The 19,558-nt window shown below is 31.6% G+C and overlaps 1 protein-coding gene across 1 annotated transcript; it reads left to right on the plus strand.

Annotated features, from left to right (window-relative positions):
• Positions 1–4,098: 4,098 nt before the first annotated feature.
• On the plus strand, positions 4,099–19,212 carry LOC134721694 (eukaryotic translation initiation factor 2 subunit 2-like). The gene is made up of 9 exons (XM_063584861.1): positions 4,099–4,282; positions 6,191–6,374; positions 7,473–7,561; positions 8,177–8,348; positions 8,876–8,973; positions 14,439–14,587; positions 16,226–16,282; positions 17,225–17,310; positions 18,713–19,212. Exons 1-9 carry the CDS (start codon positions 4,265–4,267, stop codon positions 18,886–18,888), a joined length of 1,029 nt encoding a protein of 342 aa, XP_063440931.1. The 5' UTR covers positions 4,099–4,264; the 3' UTR covers positions 18,889–19,212.
• The last annotated feature ends 346 nt before the right edge of the window (positions 19,213–19,558 follow it).

Raw genomic sequence — 19,558 nt, forward strand, 5'->3', positions numbered from 1 at the left:
CCTTTGGTATCTTTCGTCCCTCTTTTAAAACAGATCTGTCTTTAAAGTGTCACTCATTTTTTTGAAGATCTATTCTGCGATAATGTCCTGCATGCGTCGGGTGTATTATGGTGTAACAGATGTTAATACAATCATTGTATAATGAAATACAAATAATGTATCTGCTTTTACCATGAATACTATGCAATTGATACCTTGAAAAAAGTATCCGAAAATAAATTAAGAAAGAAGATAACAGATGGCTGTCGTAAAGCCGATGTTAACAAGTGACCATCGACGGGACAGTTCATCAATTCCATTAATATTCAACTGAGAAAAAACGGAGGCCTGAATTTTTCAGAAACAATAAATTAAAATGACATATAGATATCTTCAGATATAGCACTAGACATGAAAAGTTACCGTCACACTTAAACGATTTACATGTTGAAAAAAAATCATTTTTTTTTTATTTTTTTTTAATCATTGGAAATTGATATTTATATAATACTACTAGACTATAGACTGTAATGAATAAACTTATATAACATCGATAGACAATTATTATTCAAAGTAATTATTATGTCTTATAAGAATTTGTCTGCACGGATTTATATAAAAGAAAACTGTCTGTGGTTAATGACAAGCGAAGATAGACACATTTTTAACAAATTATAAAAAAGAAGATGTGGTATGATTGCCAATGAGACAACTATCCACAAAAGACCAAAATGACACAGACATTAACAACTATAGGTCACCGTACGGCCTTCATCAATGAGCAAAGCCCATACCGCATAGTCAGTTATAGAAGACCCCGATAAGACAATGTAGAACAATCCAAACAAGAAAACTAACGGCCTTATTTATGTAAAAAAAAATGAACGAAAAATGAACGAAAAACAAATATGTAACACATAATCAAACGGCAACCACTGAAATTGCAGGCTCCCTATTGGGGACAGGCACATACATAAATAATGTGGCGAGGTTAAACATGTTAGCGGGATCCCAACGTTACTGGTGAACATCCCCCTAACCGGGGACAGTGGTATAACAGTACAACATAAGGACGAACTATAAAAATCAGTTGAAAAAGGCTTAACTCATCAGATGGACAAAAATACAAGTGGACGTGGCCGGGTACTTATACATCCCGACTCAAAAAGACACAATGAACAGATCTGAGAGTACTCGCAGTTATCTGACAGCTAGTTCAAAGCCACTAACAACTAATAAATAAATCATGCATCTAAGACTAAACTATCAATTCGTACACATCCAACATAAAATGGCGGTCATTTCTAACAAAGAGCTTTGAAACAAAAAACTGACAAGTTGTCATGTGTTAAAAAAAACCTTAATTATTGTCTGTATTTGCATCATGCCTCTATTGTGCTCTTTTTCAATATTGAATTGAATTGAGAATTGAATTGAATTGAATTGAATTGAATTGAACAAACCACAAGTTAACAATTTTTTTTTCTGTGACGTATTAAATTTATATTAAGATCCATTTTGTTACATCTTGTGATCAATTTTATTTGGCAATCGCCAATGGCAGTCAGCAGGGTTAAAGAACATCAGTTGTTCGACCTGTTAGTCAAATGCGTTTTGTTTAAATATACATATCACAATGTATCACTCTTTTGGTCTTTTGGAAAATGTTGTTTGTGCTGTTTTTAGACCCTTCTACAACGAAATTTGTTTGACATGCACACGTATAAAAATAGCGGTTTTTATCCAACGCAGTCATAGGTTTGAACGTAGTTTTCAATTTAGACTCGTTTAATATATTTTTTGTTTGGGCATGTATCATATTTTCCCTCCGGTTTATATGATCCGTTCATCCTATATATTGACTCTTAGAATTTAAGAGTTAATCTAAAAATGAGGGTACTTTCTCTAAAAGTGAGGGTACTTTTTATATGGCCTTCCAAATACCGTTTCGATCCCTAACATCACTGAAGAGACATTTATTGTCGAAATCCGGATATGGTGTACTAAAGAAATATTGACACCGAATGTTTGTGGCACAACATCCTGTCCACAAGTTAACAATTTTTTTTTCTGTGACGTATTAAATTTATATTAAGATCCATTTTGTTACATCTTGTGATCAATTTTATTTGACAAACGTAGTTTTCAATTTAGACTCGTATACATAGAGAATAATACATGGCGAAATCCGTTTCATATGTCGAATCATCCCGAGACATCAATATCAGCCCGAGGGATGATATTGGTCGAGGGTGATACGACATGTGATACGGATTTTGCCATGTATTATACGCTTTAACATATATTTCAACAGAGGAGTATTATAGTATATGAACTGTTTTCTGATCCATAGCACTGGGTTACCTTCAGTTCTGCTTTTGTCTTGTTTCAAAGCTTTAAAATAACTGCTCAATTATTTATACGAAGCACCTAGGTAACCTTACAATCTGTTGTTTTGAAAATATTTTGTTTTTTATTATATATATTTAAGTGTTTTGTATTTTTATAGTTGCATTGAGTGTGCCAAAAGATATGTTGTAAAAACTTGATGTTCGTGACGTCACAAATAATATGAAAACTTTATGTACGTGACGTTACATACCAAACAATGACGTCATTCCAAAAAAATACCTATTTTTAGAAAAAAAAATCTTAAGCAAAAAAAAACCTAAAAAACTGACTTAAAAAAAAAAAAAAGGTATGCGATACGGGTTTTACCATGCGATACGGGTTTAGCCATGCGATACGGGGTATGCGATACAGGGTAGGTGATACAGACTGGAAAAAAGAACCTTTATTAGATATACAAAATAGCTGTATTTTGTACTAAATATATGATAAATATATATATACTAGAATACAACCGTGATATCGCGGGTCCGTGACTGAATTAAAAAATATAACTATGCGCAAGCCTTATTTTAGTATAACATGTAGTATTGTCATCTGATAAATACGTCATGCCGATTATAAGATACACAGTTTTCTCTGCTTTCAAATCTTTCTGTTTTAACCCGTCGAATCGGTAATATTAATTATTTGGAAAACAAAAGGTCCTGTCATGGAGTATTTTTTTAATCAACAGCATTGTCCTAGTATTAGTTATAAATAAATTTGAATTCTTTGATTCTTTGTTTTACGTCATGCCCACTAACAAATTGAAAACTGTACCTATACGCCTTTTTTTTAGTCCAGATTTTTAGTATTCGTATTGTTATCTTAGAAAGTCTTACTGATTAAAATACTACAATAGGTTACAATTTGACAATTTAGTAGTGTCAACCCCGTGATTATGACTCGTGTATATAGCATATTGAATACACCGTTTGGTGGTGTGCCTGTCAGATGCGGAACGTACAGACAATTAAGGTAATAGGTAACAGGTGAATATACTATTGGTATCGGTATGGAACTCGACCCGGAACTTCTTAATTATTGGCAATATTAATTACGTGGAAAACAAAAGGGCCTGGAGTGGTGTAATTTTTAATCTACACCTTTGTACTATATTAGTTATGTATAAAGTTGAATTCTTTGATTCGTCTTTTTTGACGTAATGACGGCTGACAAATTGGACCCGTCGTAATTTTAGTATTATAGATACATAGATATCATATTCTTCTCGCAGCATTGGAGACCCATCGGTGGCCTTTGTTTGTTGTCTGCTCTATGATCGGGTTGTTGTCTCTTTGACACCGAGATTCCCAATTTCCATTCTCAATCTTCTTGATTTATATTGAACTGAATTTCTTTTTGGTGTATTTTCCCCTGCTGTTACCTGGTACTGCTACTAGTCCCAGCTGCAACATCTGAAAATGTATCTGCAGTTACAAAATGTATGTAAATATATTTAGAAATAAATTACTAGTTTAGTCTAGACTAGTACTGATCAACTTCTGATATATTGTTTTTTTTTGTGTGTCTGTTATTTGATATTTATTCTGTCATTTAATGGATTTTTTTTGGTATAATATCTATGACCCTCGGGGCCCAGAGTTGTTTAATAAAATTGATATAATCTTAACAAAAAAGTGACATTGATTTATGATCATTTCCCGGGGATCATTTATGATTCCACAAAGCACTTGTTACGACACTGGGCCTCTTGTTTTTTTCGGATTATCTCCCATACGCCGAAGTTTTCAGTGTCCTTGACCTCAAGTGTTCTCAGACTGATGCAATAATTTGAACGATGAAAAACTGAAAAAATCAAGGAAACTCGAGCTGTTATTTAATTTATCTGTGATAAAATCAGCAACTTTATTGTTGATCTTTAATTTCAAGAATGGAGGACGACGAGTTGGTAAGAGGATTAATAATAAATGATGAAAGGATATTTTGAGCCGGGAATATGAGAAAAATATGGCGACTTCCATCCAAGTTCACACGTGTAGTAAATTATTCGCGATCAGCATATTGGTTATGATATTGTCACATTTTTGCATCTATTTCTCGCTCCAACGCCCGTTTGTAAATATAAATTGTTATATATTACAGAAGATTGGCAAATTTGGCCTGCATATAAACTATATCTCACGAAATAACTTATCTTGTATCTGGATAGGTTCGATCGTTTATATCAGAGACATGTATACTAAATGTATTTATATGTCTGTGTTGATATTTATATATGTTCAACCGTGCTGATCATTTTTGGTGTTTTGATTTGGGTACCCACTTCGACTACAACCTGGCATGAAATGCTGATAATCCCTAGGCTATGACTAAACTACATCATTTGCAGAGAGATCCCTGAAATTTTGTCCAAATAGACACACACTTTCAGCATTTACAATGTACCACGAACACAAGTTTGTTACTGTTACCATAAACAACCCTCTGAAATTGTACTGTCCACAGTACTTTGTACCTTCTTTTTAGATTAAATCATTTATCACATTTATATAGACAATTTTATCACTTACTAATAAATTTTATTACCATTTAAACAAAGAGACTTCCCCCACTTTCATACAAATAAATTATTTCACATATAGCATGTATATAAACTTATAATAAAATTAGAATAGACAAGTAAAAAGAATTATCAGTGTACTCAACATGTTGACTGTGAATTATATATGTATATGCATTGCAAGAAGTACCTTCACTTGGAAGCAGTGTGTTGATAACACCCATGTTAGTGCTGTGATATCAAGATTGGGTTTAGTTTAGAGTGTCGATCACAGGATTTTTATTAGGCCCTTTTTATTAAGTGAGGAACATGTACCTTGTACTTCAACTTTTTTTTAAATTATCCTATATCCCTCTGAATTGAGAATTTTTGCATTTATAAAAACTTTATAAAAATAAATTAAACAACCTACCAACCAAGTAAAAAAATAAAGAGATAAAATTCCCTTTTATCTGCTAGGCTATAAATATACATTATACAAATCATTATTGCATCAGACATGTTTTGGTATAAAATAAAGTCTGCAATATAAATTGAAACATTTATCTTTTAGATAGCAAAGGAAATATATAAAAAAAGATATAGCTCTAAGCCTCTTCTATTCAAGAATATTTTGATAAGTTTGGAGTAGTGAAAAAAAATCAATAATTCATAGCTTTTCTAGATCTGCAGAAATAAAATTATGGTTTATGATAGAGAAAAGGTGAGTTTCTAGAAACTTTGTATTTTGTGAAAATTCACATTTATTAAAGTGTCAATGAAAATTAATATTGATCAAAGATGTAAACCAATGTACAACATGTACAAAAAAAGTGAGGAAAATCTCTAACACAGGTTTTAATTTCGTTCCATAATTCAAAATAAGATTTATATATTTTTATGATGAAATACCTAATCATGAAATGAGACTTAAGTGTAGATGATGCAACTTCTTATCAATATTAAGTTTTTCAGGTAAAGTAAGATATGTTCCTGTTGTTTGATTCATTGATCCCTTTAAAAAGAATATTGTGAAAGATTTACACATTTCAGGTCATTTGGAAATTTAGGTAAATGAGTAGGATTTGGTCTAATCTGGAAAAAATATTATATTATTTTAAATAAAAAGGGTGACATGTCTACATATAACAAAGAAGATCTACGTGGTATGATTGCCAATGAGACAACTGTCCACAAGAGACCAAAATGACATGTATGTATCTGGATTGTCAACTAATATTTTCATACATTTCCTTTGTATATAATATGAGTGTAATTTTCTTTATTTCCATAAAGTAATATAATCTAACTTTACAGACACCCTTTGATCCTAATATGATGAAAAAGAAAAAGAAGAAGAAGAAGGTTCCATTTGATTTAGATGCAGCTATGGGGGATCCAGAAGGAGCAACAGATGGGGCACCAACCCCTGAAACAACGGAAATCACAGAGGAACCAGAGGAAAGCAAATCTGAAAATCAAAGGGAGAAAGTAGACGATGGTAATAAATAATGGGGAAATAATTATTAAATACATGTGAAGTGTACATGGCCATTCATGGTGTATTATTAAATACATGTGAAGTGAACATGGTCATTGGTGTATGTAAATACAAACAAAATCAGTCAGAAATTACATGTACATGTATATTAAATGTCATTAATTATACCCCACGCAACAAATTTTGGAGGGTATAATGTTTTTGACCTGTCAGTCCTGTTTCTTGTCATTGCAACTCCCATCCAACCACACAACAGAATTTAATGAAAACCTATTTAGATAATATGGACATACTATGTAGACCTGTGTATTGACAGGAAATTATTATTCAAATTTGTTTTCTTATACAATTTTTTCTTATAGTTATTTTAATTCTCCAGTGACAATGTGGGGACATATGGTATGTGTGCGTGCTCACTAAGGTTCTTAAAATGTTAATAAAATACATCCTGCGTAAGACAATAAATATTATTGATATTCTATATATGTCCATATGATAAATAAAACTGAACATATACTTAAGACAAACAGATGAATACACAAAGCTACATTGATCATGTTGATACAAAGAATATTTCATCTGTTAAAGCAATAATAACAAGGGTTCTTACTACTCTGCTTTAAGTCAAGTGAGTCATTTAGTATGACTTCCTACTCAGAAAGGTATAAGTCATCATGGTCATAGGACACCTTTTTCTGAGGATAGAGAGAAGAGAAAGTCTAATTTAGATGACTCTTGATATTCATGCACCAGGTCGATTTCTTTCCAACACAGCTCATTTGTCAATCTGGTTGACTTCTCCAATTAATGAATTCAAATTTCACAATCAGTTATAATAGCCACACTGTAAACCAATGACCACAATGTTCCCTGTATTGGTCCCTGGTACTCTATTAATTTGACTTCACCATTGTGTATACATGGTATAAACATTCCCTAAAATGTACATTTATTTAGGCTGTAGGCTGGAGCATTTGTGTTACCAATTCTTAAATACATTGACAAGAAAGTGTTTATTTCCCAGATTATCATTTTATTTTAGATTCACTCTGATTCAGCAATGTGATGTATAAAAACAAATTGTTTGAATATTTTCAGATATGTCATTAGAATTTAGTCTTGGAATGAAGAAGAAGAAAAAGAAAAAGAAAGCATTTGAACTTGATGACCTGGGAGATGCTTTGCCTGTAAGTATTTAGTATAAAGATTAGATCTTGTTTCAACCGTCATTCAAAGTGCTGTAGTCAACAATCAACAATCAATTCATGATTATTTTAAAAATGCAACATATAAATGATTTAAAGTGGTACCTAACAGTACAGGGAGATAACTCTGTAAAATCAGCAGAACGTTTTAATGACGTTGTGTTCATAAGGGAATATTTAGCTTCTCAATGATCAAAATTGGTGTTTGTCAAACTGCTATATAACCAGTGTAATTTTTCTGATTAAACGGTTGGTTCAAATTTTTTGAAATTTTTATATTTTTGTCAAAGGGTCAAAGTAAATACTTTTTCAAAATTTTAAGAAAATTAAACGAGCCACAAATAATTTTAGTTAAAGTGTTAGGTACCACCTTAAGAAAAATTTAACAGCTATTAAAATAAAAAATGGAGCATTGTAAGTAACACTAGACAACAAATTAAGTACATGTAACATATTCTTGTCAAAGCAGACCTGGCAGAATTTGTAGGAATAGCATGTTGATGTTATTTATAAATTTATTTGGAACTGCAGCATTGGTTTCATCAAAATTTTATTTAGTTCTTATGACTTGTCCATAAAAAACCTTGTATTTTATAGGAATCACAAGCTTCAGAATCTAATGAGGCCCCAGAGGACCAAGATGGTGGAGCTGATGATGAAGCCCCAGGAGATGAAGATTTTAATTTAGCTCTTCCAACAAAGAAAAAGAAAAAGAAGAAGAAGGTTGACTTTGATGCACTGGAATCAGAGGAACCAATGATGGATGAAGGTAGAAATAACTATTTTAGGAACTTATAGATAACAAAATAATATTATCCAGATATTTCCATATACTCACTGGCACAGTTGTTGATAAAAACTTTTGAATGGTGCACATGGTTGGACTTAATTTTCAGCGTGTTCTGACTGGAAGTATATTTAAAAAAGATGCTAAGACATCAAAGGTACAATCAAAATGCATGTCAAACAAACTGACAGCACTCTGGCAAGAAAAAGAAAAGGCAGAAAGGGGGATGTTGTCAACAATAAGTTAAAGATTTTGATTATGTCTGTTTAAGGGGGAACCACTTACTTATGTTGATATTTGTTTGCAGCTGATGTAACCAAGGCAAATCTCATTTCCATGGAGATAATTGGGTTTAAGTCCTTTAGTCATGGTAATTTTTGTAAAGTTAACATTTTAAAGTATTGCCATTTCAATTTCAATATTTGCTTTCATTTTACTATCAAAATTATCAAAATTACATACAGTCAAAATTTCACTCTGTGTCAACAATTTTCATTTTGATTTAACAGTTGATGAAGCAGAAGAAGCCAAGAAGGAAGAGAGATTAACAGGAGGTAGTTCTGGGAAATCTTGGTTGGACTCTGACAGGGATTACACATATGATGAGGTATATTTCTAGTTGTAGTTCTGGGAAATTATACCCCAACTCTAGCATTGGGGTCTATATTGAATTTACCTAGTCTATCTCGGTGTCCTTCTTCACACTTTTCTCATTTACTACTTAGAACAGAAAGACTTCATATTTGGTCAGCATCTTAAGAGTGATATTTTGTAATGAGTTTGCCCTTTACAGTTCGGTCAGACATCTTATTGCTGTATGATGGACACCTTATTCCTATATCATGTATATAGTCCAGTCAAACTAAGATTTAACCTCAAACTAATTGCAACAGAAAATGTTTTACTTCTAATCTATAGCATTATGCCCTTTATATACACAGAAAAAAGTTCTATAAAATCTAACTTGAGGAAAACTCAAAAATCAGCATTTTTAATTTCCTATGGAAATTAACATTGGAAGGGGAGATAACTCTAGTAAAAAAAGTCTTTTTTGGTCAGTTTTTGGTTCTTTTTCTTGAAATTTATGTTAAGTATGATACTTTGATGGGGTTATAATTTTGTGTATGACTAAATTATATAATCTGTGCATGAAATGCACAAAACAGAAGTGTTATGGGTAGTTATATTTTTTTTCATGCATTTTTCATTAAAGAAATTGCAAATTTGAAGCTCTGTAACCATTTTGAAAAAATAATGTGAACATTTAGTATTGTTTATATCTGTATATTAGTGGAAGAAGACGTCAAGTCTTCTGAAGACTTAAGGGGCTGACCATTGGCATTGAGTCTCCGTATGCCGCATTCATTTCGTGTATTACAATTTCAAAACAACTTAGATACCTGACACCAATTTTTACACATGATTAGGCATCTGAATCATTTAATTTGTAAATTATGATTGTATAACAATCACTATCGTAAATATGACCCTTTTATTTATGTAAATTATTAGATTTCATCTCATCCACATGAACGTTATTTGTTTACTTGTAACAGGATGTTTTAACTGTAGATATTTGTATTACGCATGCGTGAATTTGGTATCGGGACAACTCGCCCTGTTTACAAGTTCGCCCTTGAAGTTACGAATTTGCAATCCTGCAGACAAGAAGATTTTGTTTTTATATAAATAAAAAGGATATATAAAGTGTTGACTTTATTCATGGTTTTCCTTTGTCATGTGAATTAGATGCCCTTCGTAACATACATGTGAACCTCCCGGCGGGAGAACAAAATTCCCGTTTTCAGGGGTCTCATCCCGTCCTCCCGTTTAGGAGAAAAAACTCCTGTTTATGAAATATTTCATGAATGAAAATTTTCAGACGCCATATTTGATCATTTCTTACTACTGCACGGATTTAATTGACACCTGTGTTAAATTTTACCTGAACATCAAAGAAGATGTATAATTATATGGCTTCACTTGACAGCTTGGGTGTCAAACATACTGGTAATCAACGATGTTTACCTCCGGCTAACTGCCGTTGTGTTATCAAAACGATGTGTATTGGGAATATTGAAATACTTTTTTGTTACTTCCCTTTGTTTTAGCCTGTTTTCAGTTATTTTGCTTTTAAAAATGTAAATTGTAAAAAGACTATAAATGATTAATATTTTAATCAAATAATCATAAAATGATGTTGATTAAATGAATTTAAATGATTTTGGACAAATAAAAAAATTAAAATTTATAAATTATTGAAGCAATCTAGACCTCCTTTCAAGGATTACATTGAAGTTTATATGATAAATTTGTTTCTTACTGTTTAGAAGTCAACATACAATATGAGCAGCTAGACTGATACTTTTAAACACTGCCTTGTGATATTTGTGTGTAATATGTAATATATCTGTTGTATATACAGGGACTAAACTTAACGCTCGCCCGGGCGCCCGAGGCGACCAGATTTTCGGCTTGGCGAATATATTTAGTCATCATGGTCGCCAAGCTGGCGACTAAAAAAATTGAAGTAAATCCCATTTGTACCCTTTCCCCCGCGATATTAACAAAGACTGTTCCCAAAAAGAAACCTGTTTGTCTTATCAAAGCGATATAGAAATGAGTATTTCCGAAAACCAGTAGGTTATTTGTAATAACTGAACCCATTCATATTGCTATGTTTTCAATCCGGAGTCACGATGTTGCATATATATATACCTTCTTCTTTCCGCATGTTTTCTTAGTTCTACGATAATTTCATTATTGAACAGTGTTTTCTATTTTACTGTTCAATAATCATCGTGAAAGGGATGTTTTCTTATTGTCCTGTGAGTCATTACAAGTCTGTGTTAGACGGTAACTTGTTCCTGAATCGCTTTTTACAAAAATATTTAATAAAAAACGAAATTTAAAATCTTGTAAATAAAAATCCCAAAATCTAGTTTGATTTCCAATCTTCATTAAAAACTTATTGAAAAATATATTTTGATCAACACTATTAGAGGATGGCTTGGATTGAGATAATATTTAATGTCCAAAGAAAGACTGTTTTGTTTCATACCATGAACATACATTTAAAGAAGAATCAAAGAAGTTTGTATTTGAACATATATATATGAAGACTTCTTCCTGTTTTACTTCTTGTATGAATGATCCTTCTTACGTGGGAGCACTTAACAAATGTACAAGTTTGTTAACATAAACATCAAAATGATTTGCTTTGCTTCATGGTATGATAATTTGATAAAAAAAATCTGACTGGAACCAACATCAAGAACATATAAATTTCTGAATAAGGTTTAAATACAACTAATGTTCTCCAGCTGAGCCTATAGCTTGAAATATTCAAGGTAATTTATATAAAGTATCCTTACAATCCCGGTTATTGCGCTAAAGTGCCCTTTCAGAAAACTAGCACCCTTCTGCCCTGAGATTTAAGCTGGAACACTGTTAGTAAGTATATACTAAGTAATTTTCAGTTTTGTTTTATTTTAGTATAAATATTAGTGGGCTCCTAAAATTTTAAGCGGGCCCCTGAAAAAAATATCTTAGGGGCCCAGCTGGCCCCTAGAGAAAAACAGTTAAGTTTAGTCCCTGATATATATGTTGAAGAATTGAATAAAGATAAAAAAAAAAGACTAATAAAAGGTCTAGTAGTTAGATTAATTCCTAGTAAAATCTTGAAATTTAAATTTGTAAATGTTAGTATATAAATTTATATATTAGATTTTAATGTGTAAGCTAAGAAATAGCAAGACATTTTACACTGTTTTTAAGTCTTTTTAAGCTTTCTACAAATATGACTTTCATAATGCTTAAAATCCATGCAGTACTAATGTTAGTGTGTTATTTTTTTAATTAATTTACGATGTTGCAAATATACATGTGGAGCTTATTTCTTTCTTATTTGTCTAAACATTTACAAATGATAAGGAGATGGAGACATGAACAAAAATATATACAGATAAGATATATAAATATAATGATTCATTTGCAAGCAGTGAACAATCATTTGTCAAAAACAAAACAAAACAAGAAACAGATTCTTCTTATTATTTTATGTTATTCAAATAGAGAGGCAATAAGGGAACTATAAACATTACAATTTGATGGAAATTTGAAGAAAAAACACAATTTCTACATCATTTGGTTACATTTACGACAAAATTTATGTCGATAAAAACACATGATGTTTTGACCATTCAGTACTTAATAGATGCATAGTTCTTGGGGAAAAGTTTCATCAAATAATATGAATATAAATGATTTTTTTTTGTGCTCATTTTTTGCAGTGGGTTGTGATGATCTTCCAGTTAGGTTACCCTCATTTGGAGTGTTGTTCCCAACCTGTTAAAGGTCCATCTTTGTGCATTATTCAAAATTGGAAATTTCAACAAGCATCTAATATTCTTAATCTGGAAAATAAACCCTGGTCTGCTAGCTTCATGTTTATATTTTCTACCGATTTAATATATACTAGTAACTAGAATCATGCAAACAGACTTAAGGAAAAGGCATGTAAGTTCATCATACAAATATGACACTTTTTCTAGACAATGACCAGATCTTGCAAAATTCGTCGCTAAAATTGTAACCTTTAAAATTGTTGTGGTGCAGTAAAAACCGATATGGGAACTTTCAAAAGTTGGCGGGTATGTTACAAGTCTTACTATTTTTATGCTCCATTTATGGGCAATATGTTTTCTAGTCTGTCCGTCCGTCCTGCTTCTGGTTATAAAGTTTATGGTCGAGGTAGTTTTTGATGAAGTTGAAATCCAATCAACTTGAAACTTAGTACACATGTGTTCCTCTTGGTATGATCTTCTTAATTTTACTGCCAAATTAAAGATTTTACCTAATTTTCATAGTCAACTGAACATAGAAAATGATTGTACGGATGGGAAATCCATGTACTTATAACCTTTTCTTGTTTGAAGAAAAAAATACATTTTAACAATAACGGAACAAAGCAGCCTGGGTAAGTGGGGCTGCTTTTATGGTAATTCAAGTTACTTTTTATTCACCTTCTTCCACTTCAGAGCTATCAGCTCTTTGATTATATTTTTTCAGCAACTTACTTATCTAAAGAAACTTTAAACCACAAAAAGAAGAATACATGCTTAGTTACTTTTATTAAATTTGAGATTCTCTACCTTGACATGTTGAAAAATTCAATAAATGGTCCACTAATGAATTACGAAATCTAGATTATAGCTCGATAAAATATATGAAAACAGCTAAATTAGAGTTGTTTGTTATACTTTAAAGACCACTAAAAAATCTAGAATCAATACACTCTGATGAAGTTATAATTTTGTATCAATTTTTATTGATATTTCTGTTTTTTTTTGCAAAAGTTGTCTCCCTTTTCAATGCAAATCTCCATAGGAATTTTAAAGGGTGATTTTTTTTAGTCTTCCCCAAGTTAGATTTTATGGGACTTTTTTCTGTGTATATTCGGGGTATAATGCTAAAGATTAAAACTTAAAAATCTTCTGTTGCAATTACTTTCGGGTTAAAGTAAAATTTATGCTAGATTGACTGGACTAATATTCAATGTGTTGAATAGATATATAAAAAAATTCCGAACTTTTCTCAACTACTTTGGAACAGAAAGATCTCATATTTTGTCAGCAGCTTGCTAGTGTTGTATCATCTGTGCACTCTCAAGTTCTGTTAGACCACTACTTCATTGATAATTTCAATGATGTGTGTTGGTATGTTAAGCAAGACAAATGCATTCTTGTAATGATTTGATTGTGACACATTCCCCATTCCTTTCTCAATTTTTATTGTTGAGTTAGATTTCTGTTTGTACCAAACAAACAAAAAACTGTATTGTAAAGTTAACAAATATGATGGACAGCTATATAAATGTTTTATTTTGTTACACTTTTCTATAAACACTAGCAAATGTGTTGATTTAAAAAAAAGATCATTTTAAGATTTATTTGGAAAATTATACTTTTCATTCCCAAATTGCAAGTACCAGTACTTTCCATAAATGTATTGTTTGAGGTAAAATATGTGAATAATTACATGTACAGTAAAATGTGTTTCAATGTTTTTCAGTTACTGTCTCGTGTGTTTGATATAATTAGAGAGAAAAATCCAGATATGGTGACTGGTGAAAAGAAGAAATTTGTTATGAGACCTCCTCAAGTGCTAAAAGTTGGTACAAGAAAATCTTCTTTTGCAAATTTTGCAGATATTTGTAGATTGTAAGTGTATACAATTGCTGTTTATTTTTTCTTCTTTTAGTAAAACAAGCAATATGTCACCTGACATAAGGTGCACATTCATGAGAAGATTAGGTTTTGTGAACCATATGATTTATCTGTTCTTAATTGTGCAAGGTAAAATGGAATATGAATTATTGCCTTTATCATACGTTTCATAGTCCTTCTCAATAAATCTGGAGTCAATCTAATATTCTTTTTGTCGAGCATGCAACTTTTGTTGCAGAAAGCTCGACATAGGGATAGTGATTCGGCGGTGGCAGCAGCGGTGTTACTTTTTAAAAGCTTATATTTTAAAAGAGAAAGAAGACTTGGAGGCTTCATACTTTGTATATAGATGCCTCATGTTTGGTATGTGCATACCTTGCATGGTCTTCATGCACGTCAGACAGTTTTCACTTGACCTCGACCACATTTCATGGATCAGTGACCAAGGTTAAGTTTTTGTGGTCAAGTCCATATCTCAGATACTATAAGCAATTGGTCTTTTATATTTGGTGTATGGAAGGACTGTAAGGTGTACATGTCCAACTGGCAGTAGTCATCTGACCTTGACCTCATTTTCATGGTTCAGTGGTTATAATTAAGTTTTTGTGTTTTGGTCTGTTTTTCTTATACTATATGCAATAGGTCCACTATATTTGGTGTATGGATTATGGAATGATTGTAAGGTGTACATGTCTAGCTGACAGGTGTCATCTGACCTTGACCTCACTTTCATGGTTCAGTGGTCAAAGTTAAGTTTTTGAGTTTTGGTCTATTTTTCTAATACTTTATGAATAAGGTCAACTATATTTGGTGTATGGAAATATTTTATGATCTATACATCTGTTACACAGGTTTTATTTGACCTTGACCTCATTTTCACAGTCCATTGCTATGTGTTAAGTGTTTGTGTTTTGGTCTGATTTTTCTTAATTTATAAGCAATAAGTCACCTATATTTGTTGAATTGAAGAATTGTTAGCTGTACATGTCTCCCTTGCAAGGTTCATCTGACCTTGACCTCATTTTCATGGTTCATTGATCAATGTTTTGTTTTCTTGGTTAATGTTGAATTTATATGAGAGTTGTAATAAAGCTTTATATTTAGGTCTATCAACATTATATCAATGATAAGTAAAGAAGGCAAGACATTTCAGTGCTTGCACTCTTGTGATTACATGGATAAAGAGGAATATACTTTGCAGGGGGGTTGGTATTTAAGTTTTTTGAGGACGATATCATCAGTAACTTTTGAAGTGTATATATTTGACAACATATCAAAATTTGTCTTGCTATAAATGTTTTATAGATCGTAGAAGATTATATTTGATGACAATTTCACAAATTTGGGTTGTGTCACTTTCACCTTTCTAGAGTTGTGCCCCTTTACAAATGGAAAAGATGCTAAATTTTTCATTTCCATTCTCTAACTTTAGTTTGCTTCAACCAAATGTTATTAAATTGTAGGCTTATCACAGCAAAAGATCAAGTAGAATTTCACAAGCATGTTGCTGGTTTTGAGTCGTTTTCCTTTATAACTTCATATACAAGCAGGGCATATTCTGTTTCCCTTAGACTCATTCCCCTTTTATTTGTATATAAAACAATTATTATGATTTTATTGTCTATCTTGTAGGTTACATCGACAGCCTAAACATGTGTTAGCTTTCCTGTTGGCAGAATTGGGAACAAGGTAAGATAGTATTTAACATGAAGTTGTTTTCCAGTTCTTAGAAAATCACTTTCTTGATAAAAATAGGAATTTTGACAACTTAAAATTTAGGACAATTTGTTAGGAAAGATCTGTGTTCAAGCTTGCTTTGTCTTTGAAAGGCAAGATGTTCAAGTAATATAGTACAACTTTCAATATAGGCCAGTGAGAAGTGTTTATTAATGATGTCTTGTCATGAAATGCTTTTCAATCTAGTTATAACTATAAAAAGTTTAAAGTACAATCTATATTTTTCTGTTTTGGGCTTTGTTGAGTGATGTTATTATTTTATTCCCCTTCGTCTTTTATTATTTGAGTTGTTGGGTTGCTTTCTGTAGACATGTACATGTGCTCCATATGTGATGACTATTCTGAAATATATAATACTTAGAACCACACCATAGAGGAGATTTCAAGCAACTTTCTTGATAAGGCCTTGACATAGATTATATATTAGACATCAATAAAACTTTAAGTTTGGTAAGGGCTATTCCAGAAAAAAATGTAGTGGGGGGGTTTGAAGTCAGTTTTTGTCAGCACCCACCGCCCAGACAATTGTAATTGCGAATTATAGTGCATTATAGTGTGAAAAGTTGCTCTGATACCAATCACCCATGTATTATTAATACAACGTGCCTTCCAACCCCCCCCCCAATACATTTTTTTCTGGAATAGCCTTAAGACAAATGCAATATACCGGTAAATAAATTTCTGGTTTTAGATAATTATCAATTCCCAATATTGTATATTACTATAGCATAAAAAGAAATGATTATCTTTCAAATCTTCATGTGCAGCTAGTTAAAACTATCTGATTGATTTACATATTGCTTCATTGTGAATGGTCAGTCAAAAGATTTAACTGTCGTCTCTTTTTCTACTGTTAAAGTATTTCCATCATTGACATACTATTTTATCTTGCAGTGGTTCTGTTGATGGTAATAATCAGTTGATTATCAAAGGCAAATATAACCAGAAACAGATAGAAAATGTCCTTAGAAGATATATTAGTAAGTATAGATTATCACAATTATCAAATAAAAGAATGGGATAGAATGTATACAATGTAATGCATTTTCAGATTAATCTTATAAATAAGGAGTTGTGAATTGAATGCCAATGAGACTATTGTTCACAGAGGGTTCAAATGATGTGGATATAAGTAATTATAGGTCACCATACAACCTTTAACAATAAAAAGAACCTATACTGTATAAACAGCTATAAAAGACCCTGACATGAAGAATGTGAAACAATTCAAACAAGAAAACTAACGCCCTTAATTATATCAATACGATTTAGAAATAAACAAACATGACAGACATAAACCAACAACAACCTCCTGATTTGAGTACAGGCATACAAAGAATTGCCCAACAACTTTAGTCATACTGATATATGTATATTCTTACACATAATGACCATGTTTGAAATTTTCAAATCAAAGGCCCTTGCAATTTTGATGTCAACATTCTTTGATCATGTTCTGTTTATCCAGAGTTATTGTTTCTATTGGGAGAAATATTGTTAAAAATAGAAATGAGTTTTACCTTTTCCAAAAAAGTTTCATTTAAAATCATATTTACATCAACAGACAAAGCTTATTTATCATACTGTGAAAGTACTTTATTTTTGTGGGTATCAATTTTCGTGGTTTGAGCAATATTTACATGTTCTTGGGTTTTTAAATTCGTGGATTTAAGTTTTCTAAAAAACAAATGAAAAATTGAAGCCTTTAGAAACGAAGGTTACAAATAGTCTGGATTGAAGGAAATTGCAAAGTAAATATTGACTCGTGTAAAATCATAGTGATAACACTAATTAACCGATGATAAAGTGATCAACAGATTTGAGACCATCAAATGTGTTTATTAGGCTATAAACATGTTACCTAAAGAATACAGTAACATATACAAATGCTATAAATGTATATGTAATTGTCAAATAATTCTTATCAAAATCAAGACCGGCATGAAATTATTATTTTTCATATGAAAGAGAACTATTAGGATATAAAATGAACACTTTATCATACTAGCATATCAATACTGCAAATCTGACTTTCATCAATTAAAAACAAAAGTTGTACATTTTAGGTTCTCAAAGATTAAATAGGTATAATCCTGCATGCGGTTGTAGTTCTGTGACTGCTATTAAATTATGCTCAGACTTGTCGCTATATTCAATATGTTCATATCAGTACTCAAACCTACCGATAGGGATCCTTCCATGTCTTGATTTGGACAATGGTCGTTTTAATTTTGTTGGACACTTAAATTCGTTGATAAAGTCATCCACGAAAACCACGAACATTAATACCCCACGAATAAAAGTACTTTCATAGTATTTAAAAAAAGTTTGCCTATTTAAAAGTATGATCTATATTTAACAATACTATATTTTTATTTGCAGAAGAGTATGTTACCTGTCATACCTGTAGGTCACCTGACACGTTGCTTCAAAAAGATACTAGAATTTTCTTTCTACAGTGTGAAACATGTGGATCTCGATGCTCTGTCGCTAGCATCAAATCTGGTTTCCAGGCCGTCACAGGAAAGAGAGCTGCAATACGGGCCAAAACCACATAAGACAATCATGACAGAGCTGAATAATATGGATAAATATATCGTCTTTAAATGGCTTAAAAAGCTTTTATCATTTGTCACTTATAAGTCAAAACAGTTTAAATGTTTTCATCTGTGTACTTGTAACGGTACAATGAATGTTGTTGACAGAACAGTGACTGCATGTCAGATGAATGCCAGTGGATATAAAGAGGAAGATTGGTTGAAAGGACTGATAGTGACCAGTATATTTCATTGGATAATTCGCCATTTAAGAGATCAGTGCATCTTAACTATTCTTAATTTATACAGTTATAATGATATTTCTTTCATAAATTTACATTCAAATCTTGTGTATTCCTTTATTTTCTTGGAAAAGCTATTGAAATGGAGCTGTATCTAATAAAGTGGTCTTACCTATAAAAGGTATAATTTAGATACTGTTAACTCAGAAATATTTGCCTGCATCTATTATTGGGATTTTTAAAGGATGGAAAATAGCCTGCACATATTCTGGTTGTTAACATGGGAATGAGTCTATTTAATATCTTCCTTGTACTAGACCATCATGCTGGGTTAACAAATCTTCAGGAAGACATATCAAGCTAGATATAGAGACATGATTCATACATCAAGCCAACCATTTAACTTCTTACATACTTATTGAAGATGCAACAAAAAGAAATGTTATAAT

The sequence above is a fragment of the Mytilus trossulus genome, chromosome 6 (genome assembly GCF_036588685.1).
Source record: "Mytilus trossulus isolate FHL-02 chromosome 6, PNRI_Mtr1.1.1.hap1, whole genome shotgun sequence".
In the NCBI taxonomy this organism is placed as follows: domain Eukaryota; kingdom Metazoa; phylum Mollusca; class Bivalvia; order Mytilida; family Mytilidae; genus Mytilus; species Mytilus trossulus.